General features: G+C 32.0%; 1 protein-coding gene across 1 annotated transcript in view; it reads left to right on the top strand.

Moving 5' to 3' along the window:
* Positions 1-22,958, top strand: part of LOC114335835 (CCR4-NOT transcription complex subunit 10) — a 67,357-nt gene that overhangs the window by 16,342 nt on the left and 28,057 nt on the right. Inside the window, exons 6-7 of the mRNA XM_028286124.2 lie at positions 12,164-12,270; positions 13,167-13,318. Of these exons, the coding sequence (XP_028141925.2) occupies positions 12,164-12,270; positions 13,167-13,318 (259 nt within the window). The remainder of the gene's footprint in view (positions 1-12,163; positions 12,271-13,166; positions 13,319-22,958) is intronic.

Raw genomic sequence — 22,958 nt, forward strand, 5'->3', positions numbered from 1 at the left:
AATCGACGTGAACTGTTTTTTGTTTACAATTTCAATTTAGTAATTTAGAGATAAATTAAAAACATGATCGTGGTCCAATGAAAGCTTTCACTGATTTGACGTGGCAGCCAAAGTGTTAATACATGACTAAATATTACATGAGTGAACTTACCATAAACATAAGGTTATGATTAATCGCAAAGAAACCACCCGCATTAAATTCTGTTCTTTCATTGATGGTCTGCAGCGAAAATATATCGATTTCATTATCTAAATCATTATCATCATGTGTATCAATTTTATAAAGAAGTATCCCAGTTTGGTCAGCCTGTAAATATGATAGGAAATTATTGATTTTCTACTTAGTAGAAGTCATAATATAAAGGGTGATTATTTCAAACCACTCAATTTTGGATCTCCGATTTTTCTGACAATTGGTATATAGCTTCTGCGAAACGGGTCTCCCATGTTTCTCCAACTGTCATCAATACGACTAACTTCACGCGTAACTTTGATACAAGAATTATAAAAAAAATATGCATTGAAATCCAGATACCGTAATTTTTTTGAGCGTTATAAAGTGAGTACAAAGACATACATATTTAAACTAAAAGGGAGGTTCCCTAGGTTGGCTGTATACCATATAGTTAAAAAACTCTAACAAGAAGTAAAACCACTTCTATGTAAATTGGTATATTTATTAAAACTTAAAAATCCCAATGGATTGAATAAAAATGTCCAATTCAGAACGTTTTCAGACCTATCGGTCCATCATCAGTGAATCTACAATAAAATAAGTAATCCCACTATTAGAATTGAAAGATGGTTGAAATTTTTAAAAGATAAAAATGTGGTTAGATTACTTACGTGCATACTTGCTAAATAGCCCCAGAACCAAACAATGGTTGAATTTAAAATTCTATTTACATTATTTAAAAATAATATTAAACAGGCTAAACGCCGATGTTACAGGATATTGCCTATGGGAACATGGTGAAACCCTACCAAAACCTCAATCAACCATCTTAGGCCAACTTTGACTATAAAGTGACACTAATTTCTAAGGAACTGTTTGAAGTGACATTGACAGTAGAGAAAAAGGTAGTCGATTTTCAATGTTAATTAACCAAAAGATCATGACCCACAACAAATGATAAAGATTTTAATATCTGAAAATGTCTAACATTTTAAATCTATTGGTTATTGAAAAGAAATTGTGATATACAAAATTAATTTAGAATATAAGATTATTTATATTGACTGTATACCATAACATTAGATTGATCAAATTGATAGAAAGAAAGTAAGCTGCTGTCAATAAAGATAAAAAGATAAAAATAGATGAAGGTGAGAAAAGAGAAAAATCAGTATTAGTTGGAAAGTTATTGTACAAAATGAATAAATTGGTAGGCAATTTAATCTAGTCTATATTGTATTGGTGGTTGTATATGTAAAAGGAAAATATTGTTATTTAAATGCAAATTTTTGTAAATAATGGATTTGAGTTAGGATACAGTCAAATAATTAAAAGTGTGTAATATGTGAATGAAAAAGAATTGTAATTATTATGAGATGGTTTATTTTTTAATTTTATTTCAAAAGTTTTGAGAGAATTCTTGTGACAAAGTGTTGGTATGGGAAATTAGAGATAAAGTAATGTATGATTATAGCTGTTAAGTCCAGTTGATACAAGAATGAAATTAAAATGAAAATAATATTGAAAGTGTACTGAATAAAATAAAACCAAAGTAAGAAAAAGAATATTGATATAATTTAATTGTAATGATAATGGATCTGAATGTGAGAACTGAAATCAAGTGAATGGATGTTAGTTGGAGAGGTAAAAGTTTTCTTGGAAAAAGGCAAAGACAAAAAGCAGAGGGCTGTGGTGTAAGGTATAAAGACAAGAATTTTAAGGGAAAGAGAGGGATAAAGAAAAGATGAGGTGTGGAATTAAACTGAACGAAGTAATGAAATGAAAAAGAAGTAAAAAGATAGTAGGGTGAATTAATGAGGTGATGGTTAATAGGGTTCAATAGTTAATAATGTTATTCGGGTAAAGGAGTTTGGAAGCAGTGAAGGAAAGAGGAAATTTTGAAAAAGAAGAGAGAGTAAGTTGAAAGAGAAAGAATAGGATAAAAAGAGGAAGTTGAAAAAATAGGAATTATGAGAATAATTGGCGGTGAATGGGGACAAAGTTGCGGTTAAGGGATGTTTGTCTATTGACACAGTTGGGACTCTTCTTCATGTCCTTGCCAATCTCCAAATCTTCGTATAAGTCTAAACGGAGTGTATTGTTTTGTTGAATATTGTGTATCAACTGGACACCTTCAGGAATCTTAAGTTAATTTAAATAACAATATTTTCCTTTTACATATACAACCACCAATACAATATAGACTAGATTAAATTGCCTACCAATTTATTCATTTTGTACAATAACTTTCCAACTAATACTGATTTTTCTCTTTTCTCACCTTCATCTATTTTTATCTTTTTATCTTTATTGACAGCAGCTTACTTTCTTTCTATCAATTTGATCAATCTAATGTTATGGTATACAGTCAATATAAATAATCTTATATTCTAAATTAATTTTGTATATCACAATTTCTTTTCAATAACCAATAGATTTAAAATGTTAGACATTTTCAGATATTAAAATCTTTATCATTTGTTGTGGGTCATGATCTTTTGGTTAATTAACATTGAAAATCGACTACCTTTTTCTCTACTGTCAATGTCACTTCAAACAGTTCCTTAGAAATTAGTGTCACTTTATAGTCAAAGTTGGCCTAAGATGGTTGATTGAGGTTTTGGTAGGGTTTCACCATGTTCCCATAGGCAATATCCTGTAACATCGGCGTTTAGCCTGTTTAATATTATTTTTAAATAATGTAAATAGAATTTTAAATTCAACCATTGTTTGGTTCTGGGGCTATTTAGCAAGTATGCACGTAAGTAATCTAACCACATTTTTATCTTTTAAAAATTTCAACCATCTTTCAATTCTAATAGTGGGATTACTTATTTTATTGTAGATTCACTGATGATGGACCGATAGGTCTGAAAACGTTCTGAATTGGACATTTTTATTCAATCCATTGGGATTTTTAAGTTTTAATAAATATACCAATTTACATAGAAGTGGTTTTACTTCTTGTTAGAGTTTTTTTACATACATATTTCTTTTTTTGTAATTACAGCTTCAATTTACACGTACATGTCTCGTAGACTCTGCCGATAAGGTATAGTCGTGTTGGGGAAACCTGGCGTGACCCTGCGAAACGTAAAAATAAGACATTTAAGGTCGAACCGTCTTCTTCTTCTTTTTTTTTTCTCAAAATATCATTTTAAGGGATTTTACAGTGTGTGTGTGTGGAGAGAAAGAGATGGCATTAGACAAAGCGTCTTTTTGCCACAGAATTTTGTTATAGGTATGTTTAAATTTTTATCTTAGAATCATTTATAAACTTGATTAAGATATTAAATATAGATTTGTCAGAATAAGATAAAAGATTGCTGATGCTAACTGGAAGGCTAATGTTAAGGTTAATTAAACCTAAATATAAGTTTTGAGTCTGATCCCTATGATTAAGACAATCCAAGAATACATGGTTCAGATCCCCGATGGACTCATAGTTACACGGACAGAAGGGAGTTTCATAGATTCCAATCCTATGTAGATGCTCTGGAAAAAGGCCATGGTTAAGTTTTAGCCGGGTTATTAATGAGGAATGTACTTTGTTATAATTGTAGTTAAAATGAGGTATACATTTGGGTAATAATGGGTGAATAGAAAAGTAATGATTTCTTGATGTCTGCTGAACATCTTCGTATTTGGACCTCCATCTTTCCCTGCCAACACTTCTGATAACAGAAAATAGGTCTTTGAAGTTGAAAATGTTTGTGATTTCTGGTATCTCGGATGTATTTTTTGCCATTCCGTCCACTATTTCGTTTCCAACCACTCCGCTATGTCCTTTTTTTATGTCCGGATTTTACAGTGAATTGGTAGTTAACAAAGGACCCCGCAGAAACCTCATGGGAAATGGCTCTCTGTCAAATTCTCTGAAACTTTGGGTTCTGGTAGTCCTTGATGTGTAGAATAAAAGACTCACTGGGCGCGTAGCTCCAAAAAATCATAGTTTTAAGATATAAGCCTCTGAAGTTATAGGTACAGTGAGGACGTCTGAGTTGGAATAAATTCATGTTCTTGAGAATGGGTGACTTTGGAGATAAATTACGAATCAAGTCGATTTTTATTTTTAATTATGAGTTTTTGACATATTTATCATACTGGTGATGTCATCCATCTGGGCGTGATGACGCAATCGATAATTTTATTAAATAAGAATAGGGGTCGTGTGATAGCTCATTTGAAAGGTTATTCAATTCTCTATTCACTAATATAAACATTAACATAATTATTTATACAGGGTGCCCAAAAATGTTTTTGAATTAAATTACCTAATTGAGACAAAAAGAAGAATGTATACAGGGTGTCCCGAAAAGATTGGTCATAAATTATACCACACATTCTGGGGTCAAAAATAGTTCGATTGAACCTAACTTACCTTAGTACAAATGTGCTCATAAAAAAAGTTACAGCCCTTTGAAGTTACAAAATAAAAATCGATTTTTTTTCAATATATCGAAAACTATTAGAGATTTTGTATTGAAAATGAACATGTATCATTCTTATGGCAGGAACATCTTAAAACAAAATTATAGTGGAATTTGTCCACCCCATAAAAATGTTATGGGGGTTTTGTTCCCTTAAACCCCCCCAAACTTTTGTGTACGTTCCAATTACTTCATTATAGTGGTACCATTAGTTAATCACAACATTTTTAAAACTTTTTTGCCTCTTAGTATTTTTTCGATAGGCCAGTTTTTATCGAGATGCGGCTTATTTTTTAATATATTTACATAAAAATTTTATGGGGGTTTTGTTCCTTTAAACCCCCCAAATGTTTGTGTACGTTCCATTTAAACTATTATTTTGGTACATTAGTTAAACATAGTATTTTTAAAACTTTTTTGCCTCTTAGTCTTTTTTTGAGTTAGTTACCTTTTATCGAGATGTGGCTTCTTTTTCAAAATATACCTAAAAATGTAAATTATAAATAAATTTTCATATTATTAACAGGTCTCTATAATCTTACTTAACCATATGCAAATATGTGGTGAATTCGACAACTATTCAAAATATCTCAATAAATAGTGGCTTATCGAAAAAGTACTAAGAGGTAAAAAGTTTTAAAAAGATTGTGTTTCACTAATGGTGCCACAATAAGAGTTTAATTGGAACGTACACAAAAGTTTGGGGGGGTTTAAGGGAACAAAACCCCTATAAAATTTTTATGGGGTGCACAAATTTCACTTTAATTTTTAGTTAAGATGTTTCTGCCATAAGAATGCCACATGTCCATTTTCAATAAAAAATATCTAAGAGTTTTCGACATATGAAAAAAAATCGATTTTAATTTTGTAATTTCAAAGGGCTGTAACTTTTTTTGTGTGCACTATTGTATATAGGTAAGTGAGGTTCAATCAACCCATTTTTGACCCCAGAATCTGTGGTATAATTTATGACCAATCTTTTCGGGACTTAGATATAATTTATTTAATTCGAAATACATTTTACTGCTGTCAGAAAACAGTAAAAATGTTAATTTGTGTAGAAAGTTTTAGTGTAGAAAACATAAATTACCGTTTTTTTTTTACATTTTCCTGCATTCCCCAAAATACATGTCTTTTGATTTGGCTGAAAATTAGCCCACAGATAGCCAAACCACAGGAGTTTAAGTGTGGTTCCCAACCTTTTATGTCTGGCGACCCACCTTCTGATGTTTTTTCATATTCGCGACCCATCCCTCACCCATGATGATACGCTTTTCTGTACTCTGTTCACCAATCAGCTACTGTAAGAGCCACGCTGCGACCCACCTGAAATCTGTCCGCGACCCACTAGTGGGTCGCGACCCACCGGTTGGGAAATGCTGCTAAGTGGTTAAAAGAATTTATATAGATATACAATACAATAAAAGTTACATGCAATAATATCAAAGTCAAAATGATATAGTCCAATCGGGATAGTATGTCGTGATGTTGCATGTCGAGCTGCCCAAAATTTTAGTTTTGTCTTCTTTAAGGGGGTTAATAGTAGTGTAAATTTAAAATCACGAATGAATTCCGCCGTTGCGTTAGCCGCCATCTTGATTTTAAAGGAGAACGGTTTCTCTCAATATCTCCGCCATTATTAACTTTTCGACAAAAAGTGTAAGGGCTGAAATTGTTGAAAATGTGATTTCTTATAATGTCTTGTTTTTCTATAAATTTTTTTGTGTTGTCGATATTTTCCGAGTTAAGGGGGGAAATAGTGACAGCATAATTGTTGAATAATTTCGTTTATTATTATTACAACAAAAATGTACCTAAACAAAAATGGAGGGAATTAAATTTTATACAATTTTGATATCTTTCATTTGTTTGCTAAAATCAATATTATTTAAAGTAGTACGTATGCGGTAAAGGCGCGAGCGTAAGACCAGATTGGTTTGATAGCAGTTGTTTTTGTTCAATATCTCAGCCATTTTCAACTTTTTGACAAAAATGGTAGGAACTGAAATTGTTCCAAATAAATCGTGCGATCGATACTTTCTGAGTTAATTTTACTTACAGTAGTCGCCTAATCAGCCAAACTGAAGGACAATTTGGTCAAAAACTTGTTTTGAATCAAAATAACTTGTTATAACGCCTTATAATGACATTCTTGAGTCCCTTGTATTGAAACATTATTTTCTCCATTCATACTTACGACAAAAAATGCAAATTTGTTTAAATAAATACCAAATCACTGTAAAATCGCTTAAAATGATATTTTGAAAAACAAAGAACAAAAGTTTTTTGAGCTTAAATGTCTTATTTTTACGTTAAGCAGAAGCTATACACCAAGTTTCATCCGGAGATGCAAAAGGTGTTTTTGGAGGTGAAGAAGATCTTATATGAACAATAAAACATTTAATTACCTCTTCGATCGTAGTATTACACAGATAACATACTAAAAAGGCATTAACTAAATGGTCCATTAATTTGATAAAGTGTGACAACGATTTTTTCCAAAGTGTGACATCTAAACTGCTAGTAAAATATATCCCAACGACAGTTTCAGTGAATACCACAAAGAAGAACACTAAACTTGTAAAGCCCAAGGTTTCATTCATTCGTCTGATCATCTCGGTGAGTTTATTGTAAACTTCAGAGAATTTTGTAAGAACAATTATCGTATTGAGTGGTTTTTTAATATTATAAAGTACAGAATCTAAAGAATTATCTGCAATACTGTCCATTTCAGTGTTTAAAAAATTAAACATCATTCTAATAAAAGATGAGTAAAATAGTATTTGAACGCAGTATACCCCGCATATGAATTGCGGGTAAACAAATAATACAAATCCAGCTATGAATTTTGATATGTAGTCCATACGTGTAGTGTAGTGTATACCTTGTAGTGCTTCTAAAACCGTAAGCATTAAACTTATTATAACCGTTTTAAGTATGGCAGCATTAATAATTTTAGTAATACTTCTGTAATCAACGACTCCTCTTAGTTGTTGGAACACAACGCTCATACTGTTTAAATCACAAAGAAATTCAAAATGCTTCTTTTGGGACACTATGGCCGTTACAGTTAAAATGGTTATGAACGTTGTGTTGACAATTTGCATTATATCGTGAATAGTTGTTGTGAAATCGTGAATGTCATATTTTACACTAACTAAAACTCCACAATACACTAGGTATAGTATGACGCAATATACTATTCCAATTTTCGATTGTTTTACCAATGCTTGTCTACCGGATGAAAATGCAGACATACCAACAAGTTTGATCAAAAAAAGTACATATTTGTAAGTCTCGTAAAATTCAGTTGATAGATTCATTTTATTCGCTCATTTATGTTTGTTAATAACATCAGTCTTTGCTAGTATTAATTTTTAAAAGTGGCATAAATTATTAAGTTATTAATTTATCGAATTTAATTATTATGATGACTTTGTATTCTAATAAACTCAATAAATAGCAACGCGTGACATATGTAGAGCTTAAGAAAATTCCTTTGTATTTGATGTACAGAGTGGTTTAAATAAGAACTCCAGTTTTAAAGTTAATAAATATACACAAATTATTCTAACAAGAAAATGGGGACGGTGATTGTTTGATAAAAACCAATTTTAAAACTGCCATCTGTTGGGAAATTTCACAATTCCAGCGGTGTCATTATTTCATTATTTTTTTGGATTGAATTATTGTACATACTATACAACGTATCACTTTAAGAATAGAACGTTGTTTAGATAGGGCAATGTATTTCTTATGGACGATAAAAGCGCGCCGATGCCACGCCGTACTGATTAGAATGAATCGTATATCGGCAGTCGAGTAGCCACTCGTGCTCGAGAAGTTTGACAACACTGATATTGTTCTAATTGCACATAAGCGCAATGTTCCGTTTTTAACGTGAAAAAAAGTATAGATTATTCAGTTTCATTCATTCTCCTGATCATCTCGGTGAGTTTATTGTTAACTTCAGAGAATTTTCTTATAACGATTATCGTATTTAGGGGATTTTTAATACTATAAAGTACTGAATCTAAAGAATTATCTGCAATAATGTCCAGTTCAGTTCTTAAAAAACTAAACATCATTCTAATAAAAGATGAGTAAAATAGTATTTAAACGTAGTATTGGGACCGTGCAAGTTCGGAAAAGCGACAACTGGTTTCATAGCTCGGCAACTTTTTTCGCACTTTTTAATTATATTGGCCAATCATATTGGTCCTGGTTGCTGGATAATTGTCAAGGCCATAGCCCAAAAAAAAAATTATAAGAAGAAAAAGTAAGATTTAGGTTATGTTATTAAAATGTAAACAATTGTATGTAGTAAATAAAATTAGTTATTAAAATGGAGTACTGCAATCAAAATACAATTAATTAAATATACTTTTATATAATAATTGCATATCATGTCAATATTGTGAGCAACATATAATTTTTCTTCTTCAATGACAGTAGGTATGAAATTGTCAATTTGACAATTTCAATTAAGCATTCCAATGAAATGTCAAACATGACCGGAGGAGGGCCAAATCTAATGTTTACATCGACATTATTTTGTAAAGAAAATCCTGTTTGGTTGTTTTTTTTTTTAATCCACAAGGAAAGAAAAATTGTTTTCCTGTAGTTGGCTGTATACCATCAATCACAAAAATTGGAATAAATCCTTTGTAAAAGGTATAAAATTTTATTAAAATCCCTAAAGGGCTACATCAGAACAAAACGTTTTCGATTTTATTACAAAATCATCATCAGTGTAAGACAGTCTGGATGCTAGCTGAGCCACCAAAGAAATATCGGGGTAATAACCCTTGAAATATAAAATTTATGCTTTATAGATGCATATTTACATAAAATGCCTTGTGATGGGCAAATGGCAACAGGAATAATGCCCTAAGGTAAGGTATTTAACTTCCCAACATGTGGGATACAAAAAATTGAGTTGTTTACATATCGATGACTTTACAGCAAAAACTTTTTTTTTGGTTAATTGTGTAGGGAAATCTGCGAAATTGTGATAATAAATTAAATATGAAGTGGTTTATCGCCTACATAACTGAATTCTCCCATAGTAGTTACCAGTTTGTGTCAATAACTACTATGGGATAATTCAGTTCTGTAGGCGATAAACTACTTCATATTTATTTGCTATTACAATTTCGCTGCACAATTAACAATAAAAAACAAAACCAAACAGGATATTCTTTACAAAAACTGATGTAAACACTATTATTATTAAATTTTTGCCCTCCTCCGGCCATATTATATCACGTGATTTGGAATGGTCAATTGACAATATGAATTATTTTAGAAAGTTGCAAGATTTCTCCGCTATTTGCGCACGATCGTTTCTCGTATCTTCTCCAAGTACTTGCACACCGCGAATACCCCGCATATGAATTGCGGGTAAACAAATAATACAAATCCGGCTATGAATTTTGATATGTAGTCCATTCATGCGTGTAGTGTACTTTCTGCCTTGTAGTACTTCTAAAACGGTAAGCATCAAACTTTGCTGTAACTGTTTTAAGTATGAAAGTATTAATAATTTTAGTAATACTTCTGTAATCAACGACTCCTCTTAGTTGTTGGAACACAACGCTCATACTGTTTAAATCACAAAGAAATTCAAAGTGCTTCTTTTGGGACACTATGGCTGTTACGGTTAAAATGGTTATGAACGTTGTGTTGATAATTTGCATTATATCGTGAATAGTTGTTGTGAAATCGTTAATGTCATATTTTACACTAACTAAAACTCCACAATACACTAGATACAATATGAGGCAATATACTATTCCAATCTTTGATTGTTTTACCAATGTCTGTTTACCGGACGAAAATGCAGACAGACCCACAAGTTTGGTGAAAAAAAGGACATGTTTGTAAGCCTCGTAAAATTCAGTTGATAGATTCATTTTATTTACTCACTTGTGTTTCTTAGTAACATCTATCTTTGCTAGTATTGATTTTTAAAGTGCCATAAATTATTAAGTAATTCATTTATGTAATTTAATTATTGGGATGACTTTTGTATTATGGTAGACTTGATAAATAGCAACTCTTGACATATATATATATATATATATATATATATATATATATATATATATATATATATATAGAGAGAGAGAGAGAGAGAGAGAGAGAGAGAGAGAGCAGAAATTAAGAAAATTATTATGTCTTTGAAATACAGAGTGATTTAAATTAGGATTTCAGTTTTTAGCTTTAGAAAAAGTTAATAAAGATACACCAACAACATTAATGAAATTAAACGGGTTTATAATGGAAATTATTCGTTGAAAAATCGTCTATAAAATTGCTGTGATGTCATTTTATTCTAAAATGGCCGGAAAAGAGCAACAGAAAAGTTGTTCCCCTTGAATCCCGATTTATTTGATTTTCTATTTGATTTATGTCACTACCAGTATCACTATCATATTCGTTTTCCAAATTACTAATAAATTCTACATCCGATTGCTCAAGGTCATTCTCCTTATCACTTCTTTCATAAACTATATGTTTTATTTCCGCCATTTTAGTGTAATATACACGAAATAAAAATGAAAATATAAACGTGTTGATTGTTGATACAAATGTATATTTGTGCATCAGTTGTTATGCGGCCACCTGTCGTGTTAGAGAATTGGTGCAACGCGTGCGCATCTGCACAGGCGCACCGCATGCGCACATTACTGCAAGAAAAATACCACGCACCATGCATCCTGAAAATTGTACCCAAAGGGTTACAATTTTCAGGATGTCGGCCAGGGGACAAGAGTCCTCAAGCTTATACTAACCCCCTACACATCAAAAAAATAAAATTGCATCCTCTGAAAAACGCAACCCTAAGGGTCGATTTCTCATACCTGCGGTAATCTATGGTTCAGTTAAACCAGGTTCACCGGTGATCTTCGGTTTTGTTCGGAATACATTTCTCATTGCACGTTCATGTCAGCGCTCGTTCTACAGCTTACGAGAAATGCCAATAGATGACAAAAGGTAAAAAACTATCGCCATTTTTAACTACCTTTTTATGCTGTTTCTGAATAAAGTTAAATTTAAACATTTATAGTCAAATAGTCATTTTAATAATTATAAATAAATATTATAAAAACAAAAATAATGTTATCGTTTATCGTTAGGCTTAATATAATAAAATAGGATATATTTATATTATGACAGCGTTTCGTGTTAATACAACGCATGCGTAGTCCATGAAATCATCTGAACGGAGTTCTGAAATCTTTGAACGGCCGAATTCCTCCGTTCAAGCATCGTTCAAGTTTAAACTGCCATCGGTTGAACGTGCGAATTGAGAAAGACGATTTTGACTTTAAACTAACGTTTACTAGAAGTTCAGGTTAAACTGGAGTTGAACTCGATATGAGAAATTGGCCCTATGTAACTTTTCAATGGACTGCTTATGTATGTATATGTTCAAAATAACATTTCTTGAACGGTATACTTGTTTATTGTGTTTTTCGTATTACATATTTTACAAAAAATTTTGAAATGTACAAGTTTATATCTGAAAGTCCATAATATTAATATATTTCAGAATATCGACGCAATGTTTCTCTCTGCAAACATCGAATACATCAAAGGAAATTATGAAGGTGCTGTGCAGATTTTAACATCAATACCAAATGGCTGCCTTAACTATCAGTAGGTATATCTTGTTGATATTATGATTATTGACCGTTTCTGACAAACCCTAATTAGGTGATGATAGAATAATTATTTTGTAGAAACCTTTTATTAAATTACAAAAATCTTCAGCTTAGCCCAGCTGAGCTTATACTTTAATGCTGGGACCACACTAACGTCTAATACTGTTAATTATCAGTATTAATTGCACAAGAGCTCTAAAATTATCGAATTTTTCCCGAGTGACACTTTGACAGTTTTAATTTCACGACCCGAAGGGGAGTGAAATTATGTCAAAGTGTCACGAGGGCAAAAATTCGATAATTTTAGAGCTCTTGTGCAATTTGTTGCGATTATTTCATGAATAAAACTGTTCAAAACCAAAGTTTTATTGTAATTTATTTATGTAAGTACAAATTAGTACAATTAAACACAGTTGTTATAAATATTTGACGGTTGAAAGTCATCACTTTTATAATTTTTAAAACATTAATTGTCAGTAACGTCACTGAATGTATTTTTTCGTAGCAACGAAGGGCATCTGCCGTAATATACTTGACGACGGGATATTATCAAAAATTATCAGTTTAATTTTTATTTCTGTAGCCTTCTATTGGTTAGAATCTCCTATGAATGAAATAATCGCATTAATTGCATTAAAAATATGCCAAATAATACGAAAATTAACGGCATTACACGCTAGTGTAGCCCCAGCATAAGGCTTTACATTTATATTTAAACTTAGTCTTAATATCTGTTATTGCAACCAGGCATAAAATTTTTTTACGTATTTATAAATTGAGTTCCTCCTCCTTTATTTCAATGTGACATTCATCATCAGAATTATGGGAACTATAACCATATATTTTTTAAAATCTTAACATATTTACTTGAATAATATGGTCGTATTTTAGCGACTGTGGCGAGTCCTCAACCATCATGTTTTACAATAACATGGGAGCAATCCACTACGCCATGGGCAAACCAAATTTGGCCTGCCATTACTTTCAAATGGCACTAAAAGAGGATATAAAACTTATGCAGCAATATCAAAAAAAGGATGATAGTGAGTATATGTTAAAAGAATATAATTTACGCATAGTTTAAGCTCGAGATAATAGGTTTGTTCTAGCAACAGTTTCAAACGGTTTGAAACCATCAGCGAATAGTCGACCAGCGCGAGTAGAGGGGATAGCACTGGTGACTGTATTATGTTCTCTCACTGACCAACTGTTTGCTGACGGTTTTTGACTAGTTTGACTGTTTGCTAGACCAAACTTAATAAATATCTTAACCCATTTATGACCAACGAATGAGTCGTTAACGACCCAACTAACAAAAATATGTTCCAAGCAAATAAGTCGAACTTACCAGTCGCCGTTTATTTACAAGTTCATTCCTGACTATGCAAGTAAGCAATTTATTTAGTGCAAACCGTTTATTTCGTTCGTAGTGTTCCTGTAGTGTACATCAAAATAGAACTTGAATAACGTTCGCAACATGGCTTCATTCAAATATTTGTAAGTACATTTAAATAAATCACTTTATTATTTAAATTCATTTTATATAATTAAACATAAGTTGTATTAACACACTATAATATTACTAGTATGAAAATAATTTGATATATGCTATAAATATAACATTATATTTTGATGGGTCGTTAACGACCCGTTGGGCACATGACATATCATAATGAGAAAATGTGTTTTTGGTAAGAAACCATTATCTGCAGAAATTCTGGAGGAAATAGATAAAATTGAAAATAATAGTGAGACTATGTTTGGGATAAATGGCTTAAGTCATAATTTCACAACCATCATGTTTTGATGCCTTCTGGACCAAAAAATCGGCTCTTTTTATTGGTACATCCGGTTTAAGTCTACAAATGTTGTATCAACATGTTATCTAATGAGGATGGAATTGAGCCAATCCAAAAAGCAAGCGGATATTCAGCAAAAGAAAAACTAAAAATTCAAATAGATCAACCATTTATTTGTAATTTCGCAATACAACATATTTATGGGCGGAGTCGACTAAACAACAACATTTCGAACTACAGAATAAAAATGCGTGGAAAAAAATGGTACTTTCCAATATGTATATGGGTGCTGGGTGTTTGTGTAACCAATGTTTGGACACTAGCACGACAGTTTGGATATAAAAATAACATCTTAGAATTTAGAAGACATATAGTTCGTGCATTATTGTCTAATTACGGAAAGTCGTTCTATCCATTCTACTGGAACTCAATATATTGCTCCATCCCCATCAACACAGCATCTAATTATTACTGGTGCTCAAATAATATGTCGTGTATGTTCAAATAAAACTACAAAAGCGAGCGATAAATGTGAAATTCCACTCTACGATAAATTCTTCAAAGATTATCATACAAACTATTTTAAGCCTTAAGTAATATAATTATTAATCTACGCCTGCTTCATTTTTTTTTAAATAAAATAAAATGCAATTGCATAAAAGTTGTTATTTTTATTTTGTACCCCTATGTGAACAACGGGTCGTTAACGACCCAGCATGTTTCTCGAAAATCAGTTTTTGAAAAAAAAATTTATTAATTTTTCAATGCATTTTAGGGTATTTTATTACATTCTTGAGAAAATCATTGATATATTTGACAAAGATAGTTGTGGGCATAAATGGGTTAATACAAAGTTTAAGATTCCAGCAAATGCTTCATCATCGCCAAACTGTTCTGTTATGTGTTTGAGTTTTCCAGTTGTAAGCACCGATTTTTCGAGTACATATTTCGCTTCACACCCTCTATCCAGCTGAACTTTAAGCACTGTTAACATGGTAGTAGAGGATCCGATATAAGGTCGATTTGCGCCGATCTGTTTAATGGATAAAAATTATTGGATATGTAATTTAGCATGTTAACAATTACAAAAAACAAGGGTTGACCGATATAATCTTGTTCTAACTATAATTACCTAATTAAAAATTAAAAAGTTACATTTTTTTATGAATATAAAAAGACATTTTCGACCACGGCAGATATTATTTAAGATTTTTTGGATCATTCTAAACAAAAAAGGTCTTTTGTAATTTTTCTCTAAAGTTGATCGGTTTCGAGTTATAAACAATTTAAAACTGAAAAAAGAACGAAAGATGACAATTTTCAAGGCTCAAAAACACAAGTAAAAAATATCATTTTTGTAATCATCAAGTACATAGTACATAAATTCAATTTTAAACCTTTTTCTATCAGGTCTATACAAGATCTTTAGCCATGTTTTATTCTAAAACATATTTTTTTAATTGTTAATGACGAAGGTTTCTTATGGACAGACGGGCATTAACAACTAAAAAAACAATGTTTTAGAATGAAATAAGTCCAAAAGACTTATCAAGAACTGATAGAATAAGGTTTTATCTTGAATTTAGGTACTTCGTAATTTATACATAGCAAGGTGGCTTTCGAATTGAGTAGGAAGCCGCGGAAGATAAAAACAAAGAAAAAACTTGCTATGGAACTTTGAGGACCTCAGCGTAATGTGGTTCATACACCTTATACTTGCTAATTTTCATGAGCTTTGTCCTTTGACGTTTATATCGAGACCATATTGTTGACTGTAATACGTAATTTTGTTCATAAGGACTTGTGATAATCTCGGTGACATTTATTTTGAAACCAAACATACAAAAGACAAGATAATTAGCATTGCTTACTTGTAAATTTCGTTATCAAAAATATAATTACAATCTACATATCGGACTTTCGTAAATCTCGGGTTGGTGTGACGATATTTGAGATGAATAATAAATGACGAGCGAGAGATTAGGAATCCCATTTATTTCTCAACATGAAGTACTAGGTTGTTCAATAAGTTTTGCGGGTCGATATGAGTGGGCGTTAAATTTTTGAGGTTATGTAGGTAGACTCTTCATATGAACGTGTGTGAAGTTTCATGCCAATCTGTCAATTCATTCTTTGTTTACAAACCATTTATTATTAACATCATGCCCCGAGAACTGTAATAAAAAACATGTAATCGTATTTATTTTCCTTCCATTTTGCCAGAGGCGCTGATGTCGGCATTGTGATTGGTGGAACATGACTTTTGACAAATCCTGCGCTATCTGTGAATCTGTGTTCAGTGTTCGTGTTCGTTCGTTCGTTGTCGTTCAGTTATTTTCATCAAAAAAAATACGAAACGTCAGACCGCGTATTTTAAATTTAAGAAATATTTTCCAAAAATTTAATATTTCTAAACTAGACATTACGCTTTCGAGGTGTGAACAGTTTCTGTTTTGCAGCAGTTAAAGTTTGCCACTAGTTTAGGGTCTTAACCTAGCTAACAACCGCCGGTGTTGTTGCTTAAGTGTTTGCATATAGGTAAGTTGAGCATTTTTGCTTATATTTTTTTTTCAAGCGGCTTTCTTTTATGCTATTTTGCTTGCTCTTTTTATTTCTTTTTGCTTTCTAGTTATTAATATTTCATTGACTGGTTTTTTCTTACAATGAGTGTGGAAAAGGGGGGCTCAGTCCCCCCTTATCCTGATACTTCTTCTCCGGCTAAAATTGCAATGACTAATATTTCCGAAAAAAATCAAAATCAGACTTCCGACAATAATTCTCAGGAAGAAAAAAAGGTTAATACATACTCCGAAAAAGATCATGGACCTTTTGTAGTATATCTTGAATCTACAAATATACCGAATATAAAAATTGGCACATTCAATACAATTAAAATAGCTCGAGATATATTCAACCTCAAACTTAATGACGTTAAAAAAATAGATAGTAAAGGGCTCAATAGAGTTTCAGTTGAATTTGCCAATTTTCACTCGGCTAACATGCTACTTAAGAACACTCAACTTCTAAATCAGGGATACAAGATATATATACCTTTTAACTTCGTAACCTGCAAAGGTATCGTCAGACAAATTGATACAGATATTGATGAAAAAGAACTTCTTCGGTGTTGCGATACAGGAAATGACATTGAAATTTTACATATAAAAAGATTAAATAGAAGAGTAATTAAAGATGGAGTAACTTCTTATGAACCCACAGGTACGACACTATTTACATTTCGAGGCGTTCTTATGCCCAAAACTGTGTTTTTTTATGGCATACCAAGACTAGTGGACACATATATTGCCCCAGTGACACAGTGCTATAACTGTCTTAGATTTGGCCACACAAAAACAAACTGTAAAGGGAAAGAAAGATGTTTTAATTGCGGGGAAAACAAACATGAAGACGTATGCATGACAAAATGTTTTTACTGCAAGGACTCTCACAAATCTATTGACAAGAGCTGCCCAGAATATACAAGGCAAAAGAATATTAAAGAACTGATGGCGTATGAAAATTTGACATTTTTTGAGGCAAGTGAAGCCATTCCAAAATCATACATCTCAAATAATAAATTTATTTATAACCCGAGAGATTTTCCAAATTTTAAAAATAACAGCAGGCCATTAGAAAATACTCCAAGTACCAGTACAAATAATTCTAACACCATAGAACCATCGCAACGAAGAACAAACAATTTTAGATCATCTACAGTAAAACGTTCCTTTCAACAGGTGGTTCTGAACTCCGACAACAAACGGAGAGTCGTGCAAAAACGTCAAGATAAGCAACCAAATGAAAAGAGTATATATACACAGCAATTAAGACCAGAAAAGCCAACCTCTTCCCCCACTAGCTCATTTTCTCGTTCAGAACCTTTCAAATCAAGAACCTCAGCTAATTTATCACAAAACTCCAATCAAGCCTGGCAATCCAGTGCATCGCAAAACTTTCAAAATATTGATACCTTTTCTTCAAATGACTTTTTAAACTCATGCCTAAATTTTATTAGTAATACATCATCAGAAAACTTAAATTTACTTAAAAACCATTTATTTTCCCGATTAAACGTAGAGTCCTATATGGACCAAGAGGATAAATCTGATTCTGATTTTAATTAATTAAACATATATCAAATCACATAATCATGAATTCAAAAAAGAAATTAAAAATTATTCAGTGGAATATTAGAAGTATTAAATCAAACAGGGAAAACATAACGAACTTAATTTTCAAAGAAGACCCTGACATAATTGCTATTAATGAAACTTGGCTTAAACAAGATTTTAATTTTTCTTTGAAGTATTATAATGTTGTCAGACAGGACAGAGATGACGGATATGGTGGAGTAGCTACTTGTATCAAGAAATCTATTATTTTTTCTACAATTCAGAAATACAACTCAGACCAAATCCAATACATAACAACAAAAATTGGTAACTTATACATAATAAACATTTACTCCAATACAAATAATGCCATAACTCTTCCTTTCTTGAGCTCAACAATAGAAAACATACCTACAGAAAACTTAATTATACTAGGTGATCTAAACTCTCACCATCCCCTATGGGATAAATGTCCTACCAATAAGGGAGGAAAAAATATTTATGATTTTATTTTTGATAAAGAATTAATTATCCTAAATGATGGGTCAGCAACATTGTTTCAACCTCCTAATAATAATCTTAGCGCTGTAGATCTAGCCATAGCAAGTAATAATATGGCTCTATGTTCTACTTGGGGTGTCATACAAGATTGTGGAAATAGCAACCATTTCCCCACCTTTGTCATAATAAACAACTGTGAGTTTAACAAAAATGATAGCATCTATACACAAACATACAAAATGAGAAATATTAAAAGAGCAGACTGGTATACATTCCACACTGGGATGATAACAGGAATGCTTGATTTACCGGTAAACTCTAATTACAATGAGTTTTTGGAGGTAGTTAATCAAGTAGCAGATAACTCAATTCCCTATAAAAACTGTAGAACACAGGGTAAACCTTCAAATCCATGGTGGGATGAAGAATGTTCACTTTGGATTAAAAGCCGCAAACAGGCAATTCAAAACTTTAAACAATCTGTTTCCTTAGAGAACTATATAAACGCTAAACGTATAATCGCCCAAACTAAACGAAACCTCAGAATTAAAAAAAGAAATAAATTCATAAACTTCTGTGAATCATTAAATAAGGAATCTAACACTACCTATGTCTGGAATAAAGTTAAAAAATTCTCAAATAACAAAAATTACGGCCAGACATTTCATAACCCAGCAGATAACATTAAAACAGAAATTCTACAGAACATGTCTGCAGTTTTTATTGATCCAAATTTTGAGCTTGACGATATAAACGAGCAAGTTTCCCCTTTTACAATCTGGGAACTTAACAATGCTGTAAATAATAAAAAAAATTCGGCACCAGGTATGGACGACATTCCTTACCTTATGATAAAACATCTACCACTACAAGCTAAACATTTTCTGTTGAATATCTACAATAATTGTCTAAATGGTGACAACCTTCCTGAAGATTGGAAAAACCATAATGTTATAAATATCTTAAAGCCACACAAAAATCCACTCTTGGCCAGTAGTTTCAGACCAATAGTTTTATCCTCATGTGTGCTTAAAACATTAGAAATATTAATCAAGAATCGCCTAGATTGGTCCTTAGAACATAACTGTTCATTCACCAACCATCAGACAGGTTTTAGAAAAGGAAGAGGCACTGCTGACAACTTGACCCTCCTTCATTCCACAATTGTGGAAGCCTTTGAATCCTCTCAATCGGTTTTGGCCATCTTTCTTGATATCAAAGCAGCATATGATAATGTCAATATATACAAACTTTATAGTAAACTAAAACTTCGAAATATTCCATCTGCAATAAATAATATTGTGTTCAAAATTTTACAGAACAGACTTTTATATTCAAGATCTAATGATGGTGACTTTTTGGGACCTTTCATGGCAACTAAGGGGCTACCTCAAGGTTCTCCCTTAAGTACCATTTTGTTTAATATTTATATAGCAGAATTGTTTTGTATTAGCAATAATGAAGTTAAAATATGTGGATATGCAGACGACTTGGTTTTGTATATTAAGGGATATGATATCCAAAGCATGGTAAGTAAAATAAACAAAGAATTGGAAAACACATTACACTGGCTTGCAGAACATGACTTGTCCTTATCCAAAGACAAATGTGAAGCTGTATGGTTCACAAAGGGTAGGCGAAGAGATAATCTAACAGAAATCAAAATCAACAACACAGCCATTCCTCTAAAAAATGAAGTGAAATTTCTAGGCATAATTTTTCATAAGCATCTATCATGGGACTTACATGTTGACAATATTATACTCAAGGCAAAGAAAAATATTAACATCCTACGTGCAATATGTAGAGTCTGGTGGGGAGCTGACCCACGAACTCTCCTAATGGTTTTTAATGCCTTGATCAGATCTCATCTCGATTATGGTTCCTTCCTATTCAACCCAATATCACAAAAATGCAACAACAAACTCAATGCAGTATTTTTTGAGGGACTTAAGATATGTTTGGGGTGCATGAAGTCTACACCAAATTTGGCAATCTTGGCAGAGTCTGCCCAAATGGACCTAGAACATAGAAGATTATTGTTAGCCTCTAAATTTTTAAGTAAAATCATCATTATTGAGAATCATCCCATAATATTACTCCTAATTGAAATACGTAAAAGACTTATAAACAAACCTAATTTTTATACAAGGCATAATGTACCATACTTGGTTTCGGCATTAGAATATTTTTTTCCATATTTTAAAAAAATATACAAAAGCCCAAATTTTCCATGCTATGAATTAGACTATGATACACTAATGAATCCACTTCCAATTCTAAATTGTAATATCAAAAAATATGACCCGATGATTAAAGAAAAATTCCTTATGACTACTGAACAATATGGAAAAGACCATACCTTTATATATACTGATGCCTCAAAAAACAAAGAAAGGGTAGGTTTTGGGATATGCATCCCGTGTATTGAATATAATTTCTCCTCAAGACTTCCTGGAGCTCTAAGCATAAGCAAAGCAGAGAGTATAGCAATACATCAAGCGGTGGAAGTCGCAACTACAAAACATCTAAAGAAAGCTATAATATTTTCTGATTCGCTCAATGCAATAACCAATATTAAAACATGTAACATATCTGCTTCAGCAGATATAAGGGCCCTAAAAACAAAGAAACTTATATCTTCAGCCAATGAGAATGGTACCAAAATTCTCCTCTCCTGGATACCTGGACACTCTAATATATTTGGTAACACCCAAGCTGACATACTGGCAAAAATAGGAAGAGACCTGAATGTACCCAAGGAAGTACAACTGAATTCCCAGGATGCCCTATCAGTCATCAGAGGAAAAATTACAAAAGAGTACCAAGAAAAATGGAAATCTTTAGTCCAGAAGAAGACTTCGCAATACAAAACAATTCAAGACTTCTTTCCTACAAAACCTTGGTATTCAAATTTTCCATATAGAAATAGAAGACACACTACCACCATCATTAGAATGCGCACAGGCCATTGTTTAACAAAACAACATCTGTATAAAATGAATATAAAAGATAATCCTTTTTGTGAATGTGGTCGTCTCGAGGATCTAAACCACATCTTTTTTGAATGCCCGATAAATGTGATTCCTAATTTTGATATATACACAAAATTTATTTCCATGAACTTCAAAACACCGCTCTCTATATACAATATTCTAAGTTGCGTAACGGAAGAATCAGTCAATGTAATTATGCGTTTTCTTGCAATTAACCAAATAAGCTTATAAACTGCAATGCGTTTTCTAGCAATTAACAAAATAAGCTTACAAATTGCAAGGCTCAACTGTTTATATGTATCCGTGTTATATTATGTTGCTATTTGTCATTTAATTTATGTTTTAATTTTTAATCATACTTAACCTGACCCAATTAATCTCATTTAATTATAATCATCACACCTCATCAAAAGCTTCCTTACAAGAACATAGTCGGCGATTTTGGTATGGCTTAGAGCCAGACTACGTCAAGATCGCTTATAAATCGTGCTGGTAATCGCCTTGCAGCGAAACCAAAAACAAAAAAGAAGAAGAAGAGTTATTTTCATGTTATTTTATATGGTCGGTTATGTGTTGTGTTTGTGTCACCATAAAAAGCTGATATTCATGCAGTCGTGTTTTTGATATTTTTGTTATTTTGTAATCGTGTATCTTTTTAAAGGTAAGTTTTTCTGATTGTAGGTACTGTTTATCCAACAGTTTTAAAATACACACTTTATTTCGCGTTTTGTTGTTAGGTCTAATGGCTCCGTTCAGCTGTTGTGTGCAGACGGTGGAAAAGTTCAACAAGTAAACATTTATTTAATCCAAATTAAATACTCATATTTCTATGTAAAATGTCACATTATTTTATAAATAAATAAGTAAGAAACAAAAGTTGTTTGTGTTTTACCTTTATTCTCCAATTGAATAAAATATTAAATATTGGAAGTACCGTATGGAGGCTATCTATGTACCTAGCATGGAGGCTAGATTATGGCACCCTTTCTATCCAATCAACAACAAGAGCGTTTAAAATTTCACACCTATCATATCGAAGCTACAGACCACTTATGTGGAGGCCAGATTTGTAGTATCCTTCCATTTAACCAGGTGCTGAGATGGCGCTGAAATACGTGACATGTTTTTTAAAGAGTAAGATCGCATTCTACCAAATCACACAACACTTTTTTCTATGATTGACATGTCTATTTATCAAAATGGAAAAAATCAAGTATCGTGCAGTGATTGAATTTTTATTTTTGGAAGGTTTAAAAGCAAAGGAAATTTATGAAC

This window comes from Diabrotica virgifera, chromosome 4 (assembly GCF_917563875.1).
Source record: "Diabrotica virgifera virgifera chromosome 4, PGI_DIABVI_V3a".
NCBI classification, from domain to species: Eukaryota; Metazoa; Arthropoda; class Insecta; order Coleoptera; family Chrysomelidae; genus Diabrotica; species Diabrotica virgifera.